Raw genomic sequence first — 21,455 nt, 5'->3', positions numbered from 1 at the left:
CTTTTGCCCCATTTGTCAATTAATAGTTGTTTGATACCACTCTAATTACACTGTGTAACACGATTGTTGTTCTTGGGTTGTAAATGGTCATTTTACAAGGCGAATGCATTTATTATGATCTGCAGCAGAATGTCAACCTTTATTGGTGACATACAACAAAAGCATACAATGAGTTGTAAACAGCATGGCCATATAATAATAACAAATGTGTACGATGTTTTGCAAACTTCAGTATACACTGTGCCGTCACACCTGGGGGTATAACTCTTAGTGAAAGAGGCATGGACGTGGCATCTTTCCCCAGGGGATTGCTTCTTGCCCTCCTATAGGAAACTGGAACTCCCAAAGACCAAAACACAACAGATAACTCGAAATGGTATTTATTGTTCACAATGAGTTATCTTTCTCAGGCATAAGCTTGATGTTTCAACAGGGATAAAGGAAATATACTTTACAATCTCTGAAGTCCAAGGAGTTTGCAGCTGAGAAGCTTTTCCTGTTTCCTCTTTCCTCAATGGCTGTGAATATCGGAATAAACACAACCCCAGTCCAATGGCCTATGTTGAAGGGACAAGACCTTCCTCTGGTGCCAAAAGAACTGGTTTGAAGGCGCTTGGGTCTCCTCAATGTTGTCCAGGACAATCTAGACCAGCGTTTCTCAACCTGGGGGTCGGGACCCCTGAGGGTGTTGCGAGAGGGTGTCAGAGGGGTCACCAAAGACCATAAGAAAACACAGTATTTTCTGATGGTTATGGGGATTCCATTTGGGAAGTTTGAGCCAATTCTATTGTTGGTGGAGTTCAGAATGTTCTTTGATTGTAATGAACTACAAATCCCAGCAACTACAACTCCCAAATGTCAAGATCTATTTTCCCCAGAATCCACCAGTGTTCACATTTGGGCATATTGAGTATTCGTGCCAAGTTTGGTCCAGATCAACCATTGCATGAGTCCACAGTGCTCTCTGGATATAGGTGAACTACAACTCCCAAAGTCAAGGTCAATGCCCATCAAACCCTTCCAGTGTTTTCCATTGGTCATGGGAGCCAAGTTTGGTTCAAATCTCTTTGATTATAAGTGAACTATAAATCCCAGCAACTACAGCTCCCAAATTACAAAAACAATCCTCCCCCAACCCCACTAGCATTCACATTTGGGCGTTTGTGCCCAGTTTGGTCCAATGAATGAAAATGCATCCTGCATGTCAGATATTTACATTATGATTTATAACAGTAGTAAAATGACTGTTATAAAGTAGCAACAAAAATAATATTATGGTTGGGGGTCACCACAACATGAGGTACTGTATTAAGGGGTCACGGCATTAAGAAGGTTGAGAACCACTGATCTAGACATAAAGCATGAGTCCCAAGGGTAAAAAACCTTAGAATTGGTGCTGAGAGGTAATTTAAGCAGGGGTTTTTAGAGCCAAGTCTCTTACTCACATCCATCCAATAGAAACTCTGATGGTAGAATGAAAAAGGGAAGCACCCCCTCCTCCAGGAAGAGGTGGAGCCAAACAATTGAGCTTGAGAAAGCAATTCAACTGGTGCAAACAACACTGATTGACAGCTATAAATAACCAATCAATCCAACTATACATAAGCAGAGTAAAAAGGCAGGATTAAGCATGATACAACAGTTTAAATCTTGCAACTAACAGTTCTACACATAGGTGGCGCCACTCGCACCGTCACATACACAAAGTAGCAACTAATTGACAACCCCTCTAAGATTTCCTCTGCTCATTTAAATAAACAGCTTCAATAAATTAGTTTTGGCATGTTTCCCGCTAATCAGCATAAATCAGTCATCTTCTTTTGGGGTGACATCTTCTTAGTGACCCCGGAGAAGGAACTGTTTAAGTCTGAAGGAAGTTCAGTTCATGTGGTTGAGTTTAGATGGGACCCAAGGAGTTGTGTTTTCCCCCTTCAACTGCCATCGTTGCTGGGATCCGGTTTTGGGGAGGCAAGGAGCACCTTCATTTGCTGCTCATCCGCTTGGCTGGGTCTTGACCTTTAAAAGAATCATTCAAGAGCAGTCATTATTATGGAAGGAAGCCCTGTTTACAAGTATTATGAAACCAGCACCTTATGGAATACATCGTAATGGAGGGGAAATCAGCAATCCTGGGGAATAATAATAATAATAATAATAATAATAATACTTATATTCTGCCCTTCTCCCCGAGGGGCCTAAGAGCGAATTACAGTCATAGAATCATAGAATCAAAGAGTTAGAAGAGACCTCATGGGCCATCCAGTCCAACCCCCTGCCAAGAAGCAGGAATATTGCATTCAAATCACCCCTGACAGATGGCCATCCAGCCTCTGCTTAAAAGCATCCAAAGAAGGCGCCTCCACCACACTCCGGGGCAGAGAGTTCCACTGCTGAACGGCTCTCACAGTCAGGAAGTTCTTCCTCACGTTCAGATGGAATCTCCTCTCTTGTAGTTTGAAGCCATTGTTTCGCGTCCTAGTCTCCAGGGAAGCAGAAAACAAGCTTGCTCCCTCCTCCCTGTGGCTTCCTCTCACATATTTATACATGGCATTCATATCTCCTCTCAGCCTTCTCTTCTTCAGGCTAAACATGCCCAGCTCCTTAAACCGCTCCTCATAGGGCTTGTTCTCCAGACCCTTGATCATTTGAGTCGCCCTCCTCTGGACACATTCCAGCTTGTCAATATCTCTCTTGAATTGTGGTGCCCAGAATTGGACACAATATTCCAGGTGTGGTCTAACCAAAGCGGAATAGAGCATGGGGAGCATTACTTCCCTAGATCTAGACACTATGCTCCTATTGATGCAGGCCAAAATTCCATTGGCTTTTTTTTGCCGCCACTTCACATTGTTGGCTCATGTTTAACAGTATATAAACAGACACAGGCAAACATTCAACGCCTTGTTTACAATGACATACATTAAAACAGAAATACACAGACAAAGGCAAAGGCTTTTCCTTTCATTTCTGGCTTCTGGAGGCAGTACTAATCTCTGGCTTTGGAGGATGTGCTCATCTCCATTCCTAAGCCAAGGAGCGTGCATTGTCCATAGACACCTCCTGATCGTGTGGCCAGCACGATTGCATGGTGTGTAAGAATAATAATAATAATAATAACAACAACAACAACAACAACAACAACAACACTTTATTTATATTCTGCCCTTCTCCCTGAGGGGCCTCAGAGCGGATTGCAGTATATAAACAGACGCAGGCAAACATTCAACGCCTTGTTTACAATGACATACATTGAAACAGAAATACACAGACAAAGGCAAAGGATTCTCCTTTCATTTCTGGCTTCTGGAGGCAGTGCTAATCTCTGGCTTTGGAGGAGGCGCTCATCTCCATTCCTAAGCCCAGGAGTGTGCGTTGTCCATAGACACCTCCTGGTTATGTGGCTGGCATGGTTGGATGAAGTGTCTTTTTGCCCGCCGAGGCAATATCTATTGATCTACTCACATTTGCATGTTTTTGAGCTGCTAGGTTGGCAGGAGCTAGGGCTAACAGAGGGAACTCACCCTGTCCCATGGGATTGAACTGCCAACCTTCAGGTCAGCAGCAGCACAAGTTTAACCCATTGCACCACTGTGCCCCCTATCATTATTATTACTGTTGTTGTTGTTTTTGTTGTTAAAAGGCATAATGATAGTAATAGTAATAATAATAACAGGCTGTGGTGCAGCTGTCTGGGAGTCAATCTTGTCTCCTATGTTGTTTAACATCTACATGAAGCCGTTGGGGGAGATCATCCGGAGTTTCGGGGTACGGTGTCATCTGTACGCAGATGATGTCCAACTCTGTCACTCTTTTCCACATACTACTAAGGAGGCTGTCCAGGTCCGGAACCGGTGCTTGGCTGCTGTAACGGTCTGGATGAGGGCGAACAAATTGAAACTGAATCCAGGCAAGACAGAGGTACTCCTGGTCAGTTGCAAGGCCGAACAGGGCATAGGGTTACAGCCTGTGCTGGACGGGGTTACACTCCCCCTGAAGACGCAGGTTCGCAGCTTGGGTGTGATCCTGGATTCATCGCTGAGCCTGGAACCCCAGGTTTCGGTGGTGACCAGGGGAGCATTTGCACAATTAAAACTTGTGCGCCAGCTGCGCCCGTACCTTGGGAAGTCTGACTTGGCCACGGTAGTCCACGCGCTGGTTACATCCCGTATAGACTACTGCAACGCTCTCTATGTGGGGTTGCCTATGAAGACTGTTCGGAAGCTACAAATGGTCCAACGATCGGCAGCCAGGTTGTTAACAGGAGCAGCACTCAGGGAGCATACAACTCCTCTGCTGCGCCAGCTCCACTGGCTGCCAATCTGCTACCGGGCACAATTCAAAGTGCTGGCTTTAGCCTTTAAAGCCCTAAACGGTTCTGGCCCGACCTATCTGTCCGAACGCATCACCCCCTATGAACCAGTTAGGACATTAAGATCGTCCAGGGAGGCCCTGCTCTCGATCCCGCCAGCCTCACAAGCTCGGCTGGTGGGAACGAGAGACAGGGCCTTCTCAGTGGTGGCCCCTCGGCTGTGGAACGCCCTTCCCGCAGACATTAGATCGGCCCCCTCCCTGCTGGCGTTCAGGAGAAGAGTAAAGACCTGGCTCTTTGAACAGGCATTTAATTAAGCAGTGCAACCAACTGATTGATCTTGGAACTTGGAATAATGGACAAGGAGATCGGATTATGACTTTACTGATGAGACGTGATGGATTAGTTATATAGATGTATTGATGTTATATTGATGTACTGATGTATTGTTATATTGATGTAGTTGCCTTAGTTACTGTTTTAAATGCTAATGTTGTGCACTTTGTATATTGACCTGGCTGTAAACCGCACTGAGTCGCCTACGGGCTGAGAGAGTGCGGTATACAAATAAAGTAAATAAATAAATAAATAAACTGCATTAAATCACCACTGACCAAAGGGTCATGAGTTCAAAGCCAGCCTAGGTTGGAGTAAGCTTGTCGTCTAGCTTGCTGTCGACCTTTGCAGCCCGAAAGACAGTTGCATTTGTCAAGTAGGAAATTTAGGTACCACTCATGCAGGGAGGCTAATTTCACTAATTTATGACACCATAAAAATCTCCGAATCACTTTGTAAAGCCACAGCCTGGATCCCAAAGCTGTGACACATAAAGTGGTGTCAAACCACATTACTTTGACAGTGTAGATACAACCAAAGAGAGTCAAGCTCTGGAAAGAGGACTGCATTGGAACTCACCGTCTTTCCACTTGTTCGATAGTCTCCGGCAAAGGGACATTCCGAGTCTCTGGAAGGAAACAGGTGACGGTGCCCGAAATAATAGGCGCTGCTCCATAGATGATCAGTGGCAATGGTGGGTAAAACTCCCCGGTCATCTTCACCAAAGGGGCTATCATGCTGCCCACGCGGGCCATAGTGCCCCCCAGGCCCATCCCCGATTGCCTAGAAGGGAAATGGGCAGAGGTGAGACCTTCCCTTTGTTTGTCCTCCTAGGGCCGTGATGGCGAACCTATGACACGCGTGTCAGTACTGACACGCGCAGCCATTTCTACTGACACGCGCCCGCCGGATATTATTTGTTTATTTATTTTATGCCATTTAAAAAAATAAATAGGAAAGAAATTATTATTTTGTAATGTTACCTAAATATTAGGGAGTTTCATATTTAAACTGAATGGTAAATACTATTACTTTGCTATGTTATTCAAATATTAAAATGCATTAAATTAAATGTCAAATTTAAAAATATTTAATTATTATTAATATTTAGGTGTTGTTGTTGTTCATTCGTTCAGTCGTCTCCGACTCTTCGTGACCTCATGGACCAGCCTACGCCAGAGCTCCCTGTCGGCCGTCACCACCCCCAGCTCCCTCAAGGTCAGTCCAGTCACTTAGGTAACATTGCAAAATAATATTGGTTTATTTAATTATTAAGTAAACGAATATTATTTTGCATTGTTTCTTAAATATTAAGGAGTTACATATTTAAATTAAATTAAATGATAAATAATACTTTGCTATATTACTCAAATATTTCAGACTGCCTTAAATGAAATGGTAAACTGAATTTTAATTTGACATTTAATTTAATGCATTTTAAATATTTTTTAATATATGCCTATATATATATATATGCCTTAAATGAAATGGTAAATTAAATATCAAAATATTATTTTGCAATGTTACTTTATTGTTATTGCATTATTACATTAAATAGCATATTAAATGCTAGAAATACATTTAAATTAAATTAAAAATAAATAATATTTTGTTGGGTTTTTAAAATTATATTTTGTTAAACACTCCAAAAAGGATATTATTTACATAAAGAGAGGTAGAACAACATGATGAGAGAGAAAGTGGGAATTACAATTATATATTTTTTGTTATTTAAACTAAATATTGCAAAATTATGGTTTTTTTTTTCTTGAAGTGACACACCACCTGAATTATGCTCAGTTTTTTGGTGAATTTTGACACACCACGCTCAAAAGGTTGCCCATCACTGTCCTAGGGTTTATGGCTTCTCCCCATAGCTGACATTTCACCCATGACCTGTATTGTTTTGCTGTGCTGTAATTGCACATACTGTGATCGGAGATGACCCGACCCCCCACCCCCACCCAGGAGTCTGTAAAAGATAGTTCAAAATCAGGGAATTCATAGTTTTGCCAAGGACACCAGGCTGGAATGATCCCATAATCTCCTATCTCTTACCCATGGCCCCATAGCCCCACATGGCAATGCCTCTCTAACCTAAACTAGTATCTGACCAATTTGGCTATTATTTATTAATTGGACCTACCTGATCACTGTTGGGAAAAGCTCCCCGGAGAAAATATAGGCACAGTTGAAGGATGCTGCTAAGGAGCCTTTCCCGATCACTGCAAATGCCATGCGTAGGTTGCTCAGATCTGAGGAAGGAAAAGGGAAAGCACAATGCAGAATGTGTCCTTCTCCTTTGGATGCAAATAAGGTCCTAGAGTTGGAAGACGGTGCTATCCAGAAGGACCAGGTTCTCCTCCCGGCCTCCCTTGCAACCCATTGGAGCCCTCCTCACCTTGTGGCACAAAGATGTTGGCCAAGATGCACAACCCAGCCAGGATCAGAGACAGGGACTGGGAGAACCGTCGGCCCACAAACGTGATGGTCATCACCGAAATGAACTTTGCTGGGATGTCGACGGCCCCAAAGACCAGCTGGGTCAGATAGATGTCGAAGCCAAAGTTTTGCAGGTCCATGGCCAAGCCATAGTAGGAGAAGCTGGTAGCAAACCTGGAGTGGGAGAGAGTTGATTGGAATGGGGATCCTTACCTTGCGTTTGGGGATTCCCTCCATTCTTCTGTTCTTGTTTCCTATTAGATCCATTACATTATTCTGTTTGCTTTGCCCATTCCCTCTCTCCACTTTCAAGCATTGAATCATAGAGTCCTAGAGTTGGAAGGGACCCCAAAGGCCATCCAGTCCAACCTTATTCTGCCAGGCAGGAAGACACCATTAAAGCCCTCCCGACAGATGGCCACTCAGCCTCTGCTTAAAAACATCCAGAAGAGACTCACACCACCACCATCATTATTATAAAATATTATTGATATTATTATGATTATTGAATCTTAGAGTTAGACTGGATGGCCTTAAGTATTTTCTATTAGTCATAGGGGTTCTGTGTAGGAAGTTTGCCCCAATTCTATAGGTTTTGGGGTTCAGAATCCTCTTTAATTGTAGGTGAACTATAAATCCCAGTAACTACAACTCCCAAATGTTAAGGTCTATTTCCTCCAAACTCCATCTGTGTTCCTAGTTGGGCATATGGAATATTCGTGCCAAGTTTGGTCCAGATCCATCATTGTTTGAGTCCGCAGTGCTTTCTGCATATAGGTGTACTACAACTCCCAAACTCAATGTCAATGCCCACCAAACCCTTCTAGTGTTTTCTGTTGGTCATGGGAGTCTTGTGTGCCACATTTGGTTTAATTCCATCATTAGTGGAGTTCAGAATGCTTGTTGATTGTAGGTGAACTATAAATCCCAGTAACTACAACTCCCAAATGTTAAGGTCTATTTCCTCCAAACTCCATCTGTGTTCCTAGTTGGGCTTATGGAATATCCGTGCCAAGTTTGGTCCAGATCCATCATTGTTTGAGTCCACAGTGCTTTCTACATATAGGTGTACTACAACTCCCAAACTCAATGTCAGTGCCCAGCAAACCCTTCCAGTATTTTCTGTTAGTCATGGGAGTTCTGTGTGCCAAGTTTGGTTCAATTCTATCATTGGTGGAGTTCAGAATGCTCGTTGATTGTAGGAGAACTATAAATCCCAGCAACTACAACTCCCAATTTTTTTGAGTGATGGTCACTCCTTGGGTTAGTAGGTGTCTTGTGGCCAAATTTGGCAGCAATTCGTCCAGTGGTTCTTGAGTTATGTTAATCCCACAAACGAACATTACATTTTTATTTATATAGATTGTTGTTGTTGTTATTGTTGTTGTCTTTTAAAAGAAATCATAACCATAGGGATGACTTACCAGAGAAAGGACACCCCGCAGGAGATTTTGCGGACAGCGGGCGTCCGCACCAGGTCAGCCATAGTGTGGCTGGCTTTGTTGGAGGACATCTCCTTCTGCATCTCCTCCTTCAGGACCTGGGAGAGGAAGGAGCAAAACTAGGATGATACTAGAGGTCCCCTGCCACGCGTTGCTGTGGCCCAGTCTGGTGATTTGTAAAATAAAGTAATGAGAAAGTGCTGGTTTCTAATATATGTAATGTCTTTATGCTTGTGCGTAAACAGTATTTCTTGATGTTTCTTTGACAGTGCTGACGTAGAGATTGTCTGGGTTGCCTACTCTGGAACAGGCAACATATAACTGTCCATCTTTAGGAGTCCCTTTCAAATCTATAATACTTTATCTTTGTGTGTGTGAATCATATATATCTATCTATATCTATGGCTAGATGGCTCTCTGTCAGGAGGGCTTTGATTACGTTTTCCTGCCCTGCTGAAGAGAGTTGGACTGGATGGCCTTAAGTATTTTCTGTTGGTCATGGGGGTTCTGTGTGGGAAGTTTGCCCCAATGCTTTCGTTGGTGGGGTTCATTCAGAATAGACTTTGATTGTAGGTGAACTATAAAACCCAGTAACTACAACTCCCAAATGTCAAGGTCTATTTTCCCCAAACTCCATCTGTGTTCACATTTGGGCTTATGGAATATTTGTGCAAAGTTTGGATCAGATCCATAATTTATTGTCGAAGGCTTTCATGGCCAGGATCACTGGGTTGTTGTAGGTTTTTCCGGGCTATATGGCCATGTTCTGGAGGCAATTTTTCTCCTGACGTTTCGCCTGCATCTATGGCAAGCATCCTCAGAGGTAGTGAGGTCTGTTGGAAGTAGGAAAAATGGGTTTATATATCTGTGGAATGACCAGGGTAATGTTTCAGCTGATCACCTTGATTTTGCATTCAATGGCCTGGCAAAACAACAACAACAAAACAACAGAGAGTAAACAATCAGGCACATCAGTTCACTCTCAACAAGAGATTCCCCCCAGGCGCTTCCAGGCCATTGAATGCAAATCAAGGTGATCAGCTGAAACATTACCCTGGTCTTTCCACAGATATATAAACCCATTTTTCCTACTTCCAACAGACCTCACTACCTCTGAGGATGCTTGCCATAGATGCAGGCGAAACGTCAGGAGAAAAATTGCCTCCAGAACACGGCCATATAGCTCGGAAAAACCTACAACAACCCAGATCCATAATTGTTTGAGTCCAGAGTGCTCTCTGGATGTAGGTGAACTACAACTCCCAAACCCAAGGTCAGTGCCCACCAAACGCTGCTAGTATTTTCTGTTGGTCATGGGAGGCCTGTGTGCCAAGTTTGGTTCAATTCCATCATTCAGAATGCTCTTTGATTGTAGGTGAACTATACATCCCAGCAATTACAACTCCCAAATGACAAAATCATTTTTTTTTTGAGTGATGGTCCCTCCTTGTGTTGTGAGACGTTTTGTTGCCAAATTTGGTGTGATTTCGTTCATTGGTTCTTTTGTTTTTAAGGTACTCATTATGCACAGAGCTTTTATATATATATAGATAGATTACATCAATCTTAGAGGAAGGCATTGGCTTCGATTGGAGTATAATATCCAAACCGAGGGAAGTTATAGTCCGACTCTCTTCTGCACTGGCCAGACCTGACTTGGAATAATAGTGTCTAGTTCTGGCTTCAAGAAGATGGAAAGGAGACCACAACGGTGGAAAGTTTGGAAGCCACTTACCTCCACGCTGAGTTTGTCTCCTTCCTTCTTCCTCCCGTTGATCCAGGCAGCTTTCTTTAAGCCTTTCACCGCCCGCTCCTCTTTCCCGGAAATTGCCAACCAACGTGCCGACTCCACAAACAACCTGGAGTCCAAAAGCAAGGAAAGACAAAGGTTGTAGAGTTTTTACAACCCGGTCTTCTCGACCTCCGAAGAGGGACACAGGCCCGCTAACAGCAGAAAATTCATACACAAACAGAGTAAACATAATATTTATTATTTATTTATTATTTATTATTTGCATTTGTTGACCGCCACTCTCAGCCCGAAGGCGACATCAATACAAATTACATTACAATACAGATCATACAATACCAGGTCATCAGAGTAAAATCACAAATTCATCACCATCCGCCAGTGTGGGCAGCCGTTATTGACTCAATCATCATTCTGCAAATGCTATATTCCAAAGCCTAGATTTTACCAGCTTTCTGAAGGTCAGCGGGGAAGGGGCAGATCTAATCTCCAGCGGGAGAGTTCCAGAGCCGAGGGGCCACCACCGAGAAGGCCCTGTCCCTCATCCCCACCAACCCCTATCGTGAAGGTGGTGGGACCAAGAGCAGGAACCCTCCAGAAGATCTTAACAACCTTGATGGTTCATAGGGGAGAATCCGTTCGGACAGGTAAACTGGGCCGGAGTCGTTTAAGGATTTTGTGCTGTCACACGCTGGGCCTGTACAAAAGACTGCAGACAGGACATAAATTCTGTGTGCCCAACGGGACACCGAGGCTGCCTCAGATTAAAGGCCTTTGGATTTCCTTAAACAGTCTTTAGATTGCTTAAAGGTTCAACAAAGTTCTTTATTATTGAAATCAAACAGGTACTTCAAGGCTTTCTTGATAAACTATTGGCTCTCTCAATCTTGTCCACAGGGGACAGGCACTATCTTCATGACTGTATTTTGACTAATGGGGAAATCCTTAACCTCTTATCTGGGCAGTGTGTCTTTGCCTCTGTTGGTGTGGAGCCCCTACACCCGGTACCAACTGCTTCTGGCTGCTGCGAGTGGCCCTTACCATACAGAGTCCTTTGTAGACTTCCAGGGGAAAAGAAGGTGTTCAGGTTTCAGTGATGGCTGGCTGAAGTGCTGTGGGACTGGATTCCCTCAGCAAAGGAGCTGTAAGGCTGTAAAATCCTCAGCAAAAGAGCTGTGCTGAGACTGTATCTCCCTGGCCAAGCTATGGGGCTGCATCTCCCCGGCCACACTGTAAACGACAAAGCTTTCTACAGGAGCTCCTGGTTTTATGTCCTGTATGAAAGACTTCTCTGTGTGGACTGACCCAAAATGGCTCTTATTCCCTCCAAAATCCAAAAAGGGGGCGGGACTAGGGAACCTAATGATAATTGACAGATCATAGATCCAATAAATGCAAATTAAGGAAAGCCAGCTAACTGCAAATGCTCCAAAATACTCCAAAATACATGCAACATTCAACAAATGGAAAGGGAGGTTGGAGCTCCTGGTACGGCCATACCAGAACAGATTTATAGGTCAACACCAGCACTTTGAATTGTGCTCGGAAGCTAATTGGCAGCCAGTGGAGCTGACGCAACAGAGGAGTAGTATGATCCCTGTACCCCGCTCCTGTTAGTAACCTGACTGCCGCTCGTTGGACTAGTTGAAGCTTCCGGGCAGTCTTCAGAGGCAACCCCACATAGAGAGCATTGCAGTAGTCTATACAGGATGTAACCAGAGTGTGGACCACCGTGGCCAAGTCAGACTTCTCAAGGAACGGGCGCAGCTGACCACCTCCGAGACCTGGGGTTCCAGGCTCAGCGATGAGTCCAGGATCACTCCCAAGCTGCGAACCTGCGCCTTCAGGGGGAGTGTAACCCCGCCGAGCACAGGCTGTAACCCTATGCCCTGTTCGGCCTTGAGACTGACCAGGAGGACCTCTGTCTTGTCTGGATTTAGTTTCAATCTGTTAGCTCTCATCCAGTCTGTTACAGCGGCCAAGCACCAGTTCAGAACTTGAACAGTCTCCTTAGTAATGGGTGGAAAGGAGTAACAGAGTTGGACATCATCTGCGTACAGATGACACCGAACCCCGAAACTCCGGATGATCTCTCCCAACGGCTTCATGTATATGTTGAACAACATAGAGACACCACAGTACAATGGCTGCGGGGTTGAGCAGGAGTCCCCTCAAGGAAGGACTGGAGCAGCATCCCCAAGCAGGGGTGGCTCGTCCATTACGCGAAGTAAGCGGTCACAGAACACTTTTTTTGCCAGGGGCACAGAGACGCCTCTGTAAATGCCCCTCGATTGCCACTTGAGGAGCGTCCCCTCAGCTTACAACAGCCCTAGCAGTCTGGGGGGAGCCTCAGCTTTCTTGCCTTGCTGCTGGGCAATCATCTTCCCAAAGGGGCCGGGCCCTTGAGCCTCGCCTAGCCCCTCTCGTTCCTGCTCCACCCGGCCACTGGGTGCACAAGCAGAGCGCTCATTCGTTCTCTGCGTTCGATCCTTTCCCCATGACCAGCTCCCTTGCCCGATCCCCCGGCGCTCCACCCGCCTCCTCTCCTCTCCCCAATCTGCGGGTGGACCAAGGTGCGGAGCCGCCACGCCTGGCCCGCTTCGGGTCCGGACGCGTGTCTGAAGACCCCAGTGTGCGCACCAAAAGCCGCCTCTTCTCCTGACTTTCTCTTCAGCCATTGGGACCAAGAGAGAGAGAGAGAGAGAGAGAGCGCCCCTCCGGCTGGAGGTATCTCCCACCTCCGCTCCCTCCTTTGTTTTTGCGCCTACCTTCAGGAAAGTTGGGCATCTCCACCTCTGTCTCTCTCTCTCTCTCTTGGTCCCAATGGCTGAGGAGAAAGTCAGGAGAAGAGGTGACTTTTGGTGCACACGCCAGGGTCTTCAGGCACGCCTCCAAAGCAGGCCAGGCAAGGGAGCAAATGCAGCAAGGTGAACTATTACTGGGATGTATAGTTCACCTGGAGCCCCCGGTGGCACAGTGGGTTAAAGCACTGAGCTGCTGAGCTTGTTGATCGAAAGGTCTCAGGTTCGATTCTGGGGAGCAGCATGAGCTTTCGCTGTCAGCCCTAGCTTCTGCCAACCTAGCAGTTCGAAAACATACAAATGTGAGTAGATCAATAGGTACCGCTCCGGCGGGAAGGTAACGGCGCTCCATGCAGTCATGCCGGCCACATGACCTTGGAGGTGTCTACGGACAACGCTGGCTCTTCGGCTTAGAAATGGAGATGAGCACCACACCCCAGAGTCAGACATGACTGGACTTAATGTCAGGGGACTACCTTTACCTTTTTATAGTTCACCTACAATCAGAGAGCATTCTGAACTCCACCAATGATGGAGTTGAATCAAATATGGCACACAGAACTCCCACGACAAACAGAAAATATATATCAATGATTGGTTTGGGGGGGGGGCGCCAAAATACTATTTGCTTATTGTTGAAAATTACCTAGGGCCGCCTCTGCCCCCAAGGCCCATTCCCCCGAGGCGTCCCAGGAGGATACCATGGTCGACAGTATCGAAGGCCGATGAGAGGTCCAGCAGAACCAACAGGGACACACTCCCCCTCTCCAGTTCCCGGCGAAGATCATCCACTAGTCTCTTCCAACTCCAGGATGCAAATGTCACATTGAGAGAACATCCTCTGACTTACCAGGAGTAGAGGAAAAATATGAAGAAAGGCAAGGAGACAGCCAATTGCAGCCACCGCCAGTCGGGGATGGCGTAGGCCACGCCAGCCAGGATGAATTGCCCTGTGGTGTAGCAGTAGCCATTGATGGTGCCGACGACAGCGCGGTATTTGGTTGGGATCCATTCCATGCCTAGGACAAGACAGAGAAACCATATATGTTCCTTCATGTATACGTCCACCATAGGTTCTAACCCTCTTCCATTTGTTATCTCTCCCTCTGAGGTTGCCTTTCAATCTACTGCCCTCTTGTGGTTGCATCTGAGTACTGCATACATTCATACCCATGTGTTCGCTTAGAGGGGGCCTAACCCCGAACATAGCAGATGTTTTACATTGAAACCTCAACAATATTTTAATTTGGATCACGAAGGGTATGTATTCCAGGTTTGGTCCAGGTTCATCAAACTATGTAGGAGCCTTTGCGGAACATATTTACATACAGACATACATATTTTCATAGATACATACATACATATTTTCATAGACAGATACATAGATGGATAGATAGATAGATTTAAGACACACAACCCACACTGACCTCATTGATAAGTCAGTCCTGCTTTTGTTAGGATTGATTTCCTTAACTAAATTTTCTAGACTTATATATGAGTATATACAGTAATTTTCATACTGAACGCAGTAAACAACAAGAGAGCCATTTTCATTTAATGAGCTCTCCACCACAGCTCTTATCAATATGTGAAATTTTGTGTGGTTGGAAGCTTTCATTGCCGGAATCACTGGGTTGTTGTGAGTTTTCCGGGCTGTTTGGCCATGTTCCAGAAGCATTCTCTCCTGACGTTTCGCCCACATCTATGGCAGGCATCCTCAGAGGTTGTGAGGTCTGTTGGAAATTGGGCAAGTGGGGTTTATATATCTGTGGAATAATGTCCAGGGTGGGAGAAAGAACTCTTGTCTGCTTGAGGTAAGTGTGAATCTTGTAATTGGCCAGCTTGATTAGCATTTGATAGCCTTGCAGCTTCAATGCCTGGTTGGTTACTGCCTAGGGGAATCCTTAGTTGGGAGGTGTTAACTGGCCCAGATTGAGTCTATGCCTGCCATAGATGTGGATGAAACATCAGGAGAGAATGCTTCTGGAACATGGCCATACAGTCTGGAAAACTCACAGCAACCCATGTGAAATTTTACTTGTTTCATCCTGAGTTTGTAATTGAAATTAAAGTCTGAAAAAAGTCATTTAGCAGACGGTGAAATGGGTTGATACAGCCAATCTGACTGTAAGTAGTGTTGCTACTAGGGGTTTACAATAGGCTTTTTTCTAAGTAACAGTGAGGATCAGAACTGTTACAGCTACTACAAGTTAATTGGGTGTATTGTCGAAGGCTTTCAGGGCTGGAATCACTGGGTTGTTGTAGGGATACATGGCCATGGTCTAGAAGCATTCTCTCCTGATGTTTCGCCTGCATCTATGGCAAGCATCCTCAGAGGTAGTTGGGTGTGTTATCAACTTCTGCATATAACAAGGCACTAGGTTTGTGAGTTTTGAGCTTTGCGTTTGGCATAGCTTGATGGCTCGTTAGAGCTGAAGAAGCTGTTGCTGGGAGTGGTTATGCAGCATCCTGAAGCTGAAGACTGAAGCTGTTTGGAGTGCTGAGGGAGACTGCTTATTTATGGAAAGATAAGGACAAGATAAGGGCAAGATGGATGGATGGCATCCTTGAAGTGACTGGACTGACCTTGAAGGAGCTGGGGGTGGTGACGACCGACAGGGAGCTCTGGCGTGGGCTGATCCATGAGGTCACGAAGAGTTGGAGACGACTGAACGAATGAACAACAACAAGGACATTCTACTGATAAAAAAGTAGAGAGACTGAAATATTTGCTATATTTTTGCATGTTGTCATTTAAAGAAGAAGACTCACCGGAGATATTGTTTGTTATACATTGGTGAGAACAATTCTTCTGTTTTGAGTTGTTGTAGGTTTTTTCGGGCTGTATGGCCATGGTCTAGAGGCATTCTCCCCTGACGTTTCGCCTGCATCTATGGCAAGCATCCTCAGAGGTAGTTTTGCTTTGTGTTATTGAACTACAGTGAATTGAACTATATTTTCTTTACTACTTAAAGCAACAGACTCTTGTAATTTTTTGACTTTTTAATCACACTAATAGTAAAATGGGCTGAGATATTCCGTGGTCTGCTAACACTATCCTGATATATCCTGACAAGTAATCCATGTTGAGTATCCCTTACCCAAAAGGCTTGGATTGAATGTTTTGGATTTCAGATTTTGGAATACTTTGTATCAGTGTATGATGTACATAAAGTCCCCTCTCTCTTGTGGGGTTCCTCAGGGGGCCATTCTCTCCCCTCTGTTGTTTAACATCTATATGCGACCACTTGCTCAGCTGATTCGAGGTTTTGGGCTTGAGTGTTATCAGTACGCCGATGACACTCAGCTGGTGCTGAAGATGGAAGGCCGACCGGACTCTGTACCCGATTGTTTCCATCAATGCCTCGAGGCCGTTACTGGATGGCTGCGTGCCAGCAGGTTGTGGGTGAATACAGCAAAGATGGAGATCCTATGGCTGGGTCGACTGGTCAGTGGGGATATCCAGCTGCCTACCCTGGATGGCGAGGCGCTACGGCCATCATCATTGGTAAAAAGTCTGGGAGTCCTTTTGGACCCTCTGCTGACGATGGAGGCCCAGGTCTCCGCCGTGAGCAGAACCGCCTTCTTTCACCTGCGGCAGGCTAGATGGTTGGCCCCCTCCCTGTCCAGGTACAACCTAGCTACGGAGATCCAGGCCACGGTCATCTCAAGACTGGACTATTGTAACGCCCTCTACATTGGCCTTCCTCTGTCGGTGATCCGGAAGCTCAAGTTGGTACAAAACGCAGCTGCTCGGCTTCTTGCGGGAATTCCGATGAGATGCCACATAACCCCAATCTTACTACAGCTGCATTGGTTACCAATTGAGCACCGGATCACTTTCAAAGTGATGGTACTCACCCTTAAGGCCTTGCATGGTCTGGGGCCGATGTACCTGAGGGACCGCCTCACCCCCTACCAACCCCAGAGATCCCTCCGTTCTGAGGACCAAGATCTGTTGGAAATTCCCAGTGTCAAGACCTTGCGTCTAACAGCAACCAGATGCAGAGCCTTCACAGCAGTGGCACCATCACTCTGGAACACTCTACCACCTGAAGTCCGTGCCTTGTGGGACTTATCAGCTTTCCGCAGGGCATGTAAGACACATCTATTTCGACGGGCCTTTGATCTTTGTTTGCTGTTTTTAAATTGTTTTTAAATTGTGTTCGATTTTAGCCTGTTCTTGTAAGCCGCTCCGAGCCCCAGGGGAGTGGCGGCATATACGTTCGAATAATAAATAAATAAATAACGTAGGTCCGAGTTTCGGATCCTTTTGCCGTAGCAAGGAAAACAGCATGGTGACTCACACAGAGAGACGGAGTTGAGCGAGATTCCCGACATGGCCATTCCGCACAGGAAGCGAAGGATGCAGTAAGCAGTGAAGTTTGGCGCGAAAGCTGTGCAGGCGCCCGCAACCCCCATCTGCATGTAGCACCAAACGATGAGGGCCTTCCTCCCGAATCTAAACAGCAGACGGGATCAGACAAGTTTAATGTGCGACTCAAAGGTGTCCTTATTTGCCCCAAGCTTCCCTTCTTTGTGTACTTCTTTCTTCCAATGGAAGAGGCTACCCAACTCCTTATGGATCTCAGTGGAAAAGAATCCATCAGATTTCCTTTTTTTCTGCAATTGCTGTATTCTTTGAGTCTCTTTTGCAAAATAAGCATAATTTCCCAGATTTCTCTGCTCACCTGTCTGAGAGGAAGCCGATGATCAGCGATCCAATCAGCACACCGGCCATGTAGAGGGACTGAGCCATTTGCCGCAGGGTCCACGCATCACACACTAAATCCCACTGCCAAGAAATTGGAAGATCAGAGGGTATACAGAAGCTCGATGACCATCTGTTGGGAGGGCTTTGATTGTGTCCTCCTGCCTGGCGTAATTGGGTTGGGCTCTAATCCAACTCTAGAATTCTATGATGGTAAGTGTTGCAACCCAGATCAGGAAACGAGACCATAAGATAACCATCCACCACACTTGACTGTGGGAAAAACAATCCCTTTTTATTGATGAAAAAATGGTTACAAAATAGAGGAAAATGCAAAGTCAAAAAACCACAGTAAAATTCAGCAGTCAGGAATATCTATGAACTAGATCAAAATTCCAAAAGCAACACTGTAAAAACCTGGAACCTGTTAGCATCTCACTAACCGTACTTGGAACACTAGAAGCCTCTTGGGATGCAGGCCACGGGAAACAGGAAATCTGCCAAGGTAATGCCTCAGTCTAAACGATGCCTGATCTAACAAGACAGCCCGGGGAGAGGCACTTAAAACTGAAGAAACTGTTTCAGGACACGCCTCCAGGCTTTGAAGCCTCCAGGCTGTGCCTCCTTTTTCCTTAATCTGCTTGACCTTCGTAGACTCTGCGATTCACTCCTGTTTTTCCAAATCTGTCCTTTTCTATCCTCATTAAGGAAGCCAGGTGTTAGCTCCTCTGGAGAGCTATCACTGCTTGGTTCTGAAACATTCTCATCAGGATGTGTAGTTTCACTTTCCAAGCCACTGACCTCAGAATCAACATCTTCAAAACCATCAGGGAAAATTACATGTTCAGTAGCCTGTTCAGTTGCATCAGGAAATACAATCAGAGAATCAGGTTCAGGTTCACATACAGGCTGAACCCCAACAGTAAGAAAACCTGTTTGGAAGATTTCAGCGCACTTTCTGTCCTGGTGAGAAGTGGATTCTGGAAAATTTGGCTTGTTGTGGAAGCAAGGGTTGGTGAGGGAGCTTCAGTGGAGACCCCTTTCCCACATGGTAATAACTCTTTCAGGAGTGGATTTCCCCTCCAAGGGGTAGATGTCTCTCACTTCCTGTTGTCTCACCTCTGTTCTTAACTATGAGTCATTTGTAAGTTGGATGTTTGTAACTTGGGGACGGCTTGTATACTTCTTAAAGCACTATCATTACACTGTTGACCTGGTATAGGCAAACTTTCTAACTCGGAGCCACATGCTAGAACTCCCTTTTAAGAGGACTGGCGGCCTGGTGATGGAAGGAAGGAAGGGAAGGGGGAAGGAGGAGGAAGAAGAGAAGGAAGGAGGGAGAGAAGGAAGGATGAAAGGAAGGGAAGGAGAAAAGAGAGAAGGAAGGAAGGGGGAAGGAGGAAGGAAAGAGAAGGAAGGAAAGACAAAAGGTAGGGAGGATGGGAAGGAGGAAGGACAGTGAGAAGGAAGGAAGGACGAAAGGGTGGAAGGGAAGGATGGAAAGAGAAAGAGAGGGAAGGAGGAAGGAAAGAGGTGGAAGGAAGGATGAAAGGGAGGAAGTGAAGGATGGAAAGAGAAAGAGGGAAGGAAGGAAGGAGGAAGGAAGGAAGGAAGGAAAGAGAAGGATAGAAGGAAGGAAAGGAAGGAAGGAAGGAATGATGGAAGGGAGAAGGAAGAAAGGACAAAGGGGTGGAAAGGATGGAAGGAGAAAGAGGGAGGTAAGGGAAGGAGGGAGGGGAGGAAGGGAGGGAGGAAAGAAAGAAAGAAAAGAAGGAAAGACAAAAGAGAAGGGAGGGAAGGGAGGATGGATGGAAGGAAGGAAGGAATGGAAGAAAGAGAGAAGGAAGGGAAGACAAAAGGGGAGGGAGGGAGGAAGTGAAGGCTGGAAGGAAGGAAAGGAAGAAGGAAGGAAAAAGGGAAGAAAGGAAGAAGGATAGAAGAGAAGGATGGAAGGAAAGAAGGAAATGAAAAAGAAAGAATGAAGACAAAAGAGAAGGGAGGGATGGAAGGAAGGAAGGAATGGAAGAAAGAGAGAAGGAAAGGAAGACAAAAGGGGAGGAAGGAAGGAAGTGAAGGCTGGAAGGAAGGAAAGGAAGAAGGAAGGAAAAAGGGAAGAAAGGAAGAAGGATAGAAGAGAAGGATGGAAGGAAAGAAGGAAATGAAAAAGAAAGAATGAAGGCAAAACAAAAGAGAAGGGAGGGAGGGAAGGATGGATGGAAGGAAGGAAGGAATGGAAGAAAGAGAGAAGGAAGGGAAGACAAAAGGGGAGGGAGGGAGAAAGTGAAGGCTGGAAGGAAGGAAAGGAAGAAGGAAGGAAAAAGGGAAGGAAGGAAGAAGGATAGAAGAGAAGGATGGAAGGAAAGAAGGAAATGAAAAAAGAGAGAACGAAGGCAAGACAAAAGGGAAGGAAGGAGGGAAGGGAAGAAGGAAGGAAAGGGGGAAGAAAGGAAGAAGAAAAGGATGGATGGATGGATGGATGGATGGAAGGAAAGTAAGAGAGAAGGAAGGAAAGACAAGGGAAGGAAGGAAGGAAAGAAGGAAGGAGAAAGAGGGAGAGCAAGAAGGAAGGAAGGGAGGACGAAAGGGTAGAAGGGAAGGAAGGAGGGAGGGAGAAAGGAGGAGATAAAGAAGAGAGAGGGGGAAGGAGGAGGGAAAGAGGGAAGGAAGGATGGTGAGAGAGAGGAGGGCCTGAAAAAAGAGTCCAAGTGGATGCATCTGGCCCACAAGCCTGGATTTGCCCATACCTCCCCTAGCTGCTCGAGCAACATCTTATAGCTTGCAGGTTAAGATTCTTGGCTCACCTCACTGACAATGGTGCTGGGAAACATGCTCCGGTCATAGGTCCACCCATCGGAGCATGGCTCGATGTCCACAATGGTGTCATTGTGTAGCGTTGTATTGGGGTCGAGGAGCCTCCATTGAGTGGTGACATACCGACGACATTTCTCCACCTTCTGGTCCTTGCCTGTCGGGATGGAGATCCGCAGAAGGCTCTCGGTGCCCATCTCTTTGGTGACGTTGTTGGCATAGCGGGTGTAGTTGGCCGTGATGCGTATCTGACAGTGATGCGCAGGGATCCCTGCCGTGAAGTTCTGGAGAAGGTTGTGGCTGGCCAACATGGTCAAGGGGAGGGCGAGGAAGGCCACCGAGAGCCTCTGGAAGCGCCCCATGCCCCCTAAGCTCTCCAGGATGTCCGCAAACGTCATGGTGAATGATTTCGAGAATGACGTTCCTAGATTTTACTACTCATCTAAAGCTTTAGTCTCCTCACTACTTCTGCTTCTCTTGGTTTGAAACCCTTCTCATTTGGCAAGACAACTTAATATAATATTTCTAAACTAGTTTAATTATTACCTAACTAGCCATTCCTTCTGGGGGGCGGTGGCGGTTGAAATGTCATCGAAAAATGCTCCAAGGATGTGGGGAAAGGGGCAGGAAAATGGAACCGGTAAACCTTGGATTGCGCCACAAATTGGACCAGTTTGGGAACATTTTCCGTCTAAGTGAAATGACATCAGGTTGTTATAGGTTTTTCGGGCTATATGGCATTTTCTCCTGACGTTTCGCCTGCATCTATGGCAAGCATCCTCAGAGGTAGTGAGATCGGTTGGAACTAGGAAAATTGGGTTTTATATCTGTGGAATGACCAGGGTGGGACAAAGAA

The 21,455-nt window shown here is 45.8% G+C and overlaps 1 protein-coding gene across 1 annotated transcript; it reads right to left on the bottom strand.

Annotated features, from left to right (window-relative positions):
• Positions 1 to 1,931: 1,931 nt before the first annotated feature.
• On the bottom strand, positions 1,932 to 20,997 carry LOC132764268 (solute carrier family 22 member 6-A-like). The gene is made up of 10 exons (XM_067472414.1): positions 20,593 to 20,997; positions 17,772 to 17,875; positions 17,388 to 17,542; positions 13,931 to 14,099; positions 10,265 to 10,388; positions 8,512 to 8,627; positions 7,047 to 7,261; positions 6,792 to 6,900; positions 5,225 to 5,428; positions 1,932 to 2,016 (listed from the first exon to the last, which is right to left on the bottom strand). The coding sequence occupies exons 1-10, from the start codon at positions 20,995 to 20,997 to the stop codon at positions 1,932 to 1,934; spliced, it is 1,686 nt and encodes a 561-aa protein (XP_067328515.1).
• Positions 20,998 to 21,455: the final 458 nt, after the last annotated feature.

The sequence above is a fragment of the Anolis sagrei genome, chromosome 12, assembly GCF_037176765.1.
Source record: "Anolis sagrei isolate rAnoSag1 chromosome 12, rAnoSag1.mat, whole genome shotgun sequence".
Lineage (NCBI taxonomy): Eukaryota > Metazoa > Chordata > Lepidosauria > Squamata > Dactyloidae > Anolis > Anolis sagrei.
The sequence above is the reverse complement of the archived record's forward strand: the minus strand, read 5'-3'. Positions and strand labels throughout refer to the sequence as shown.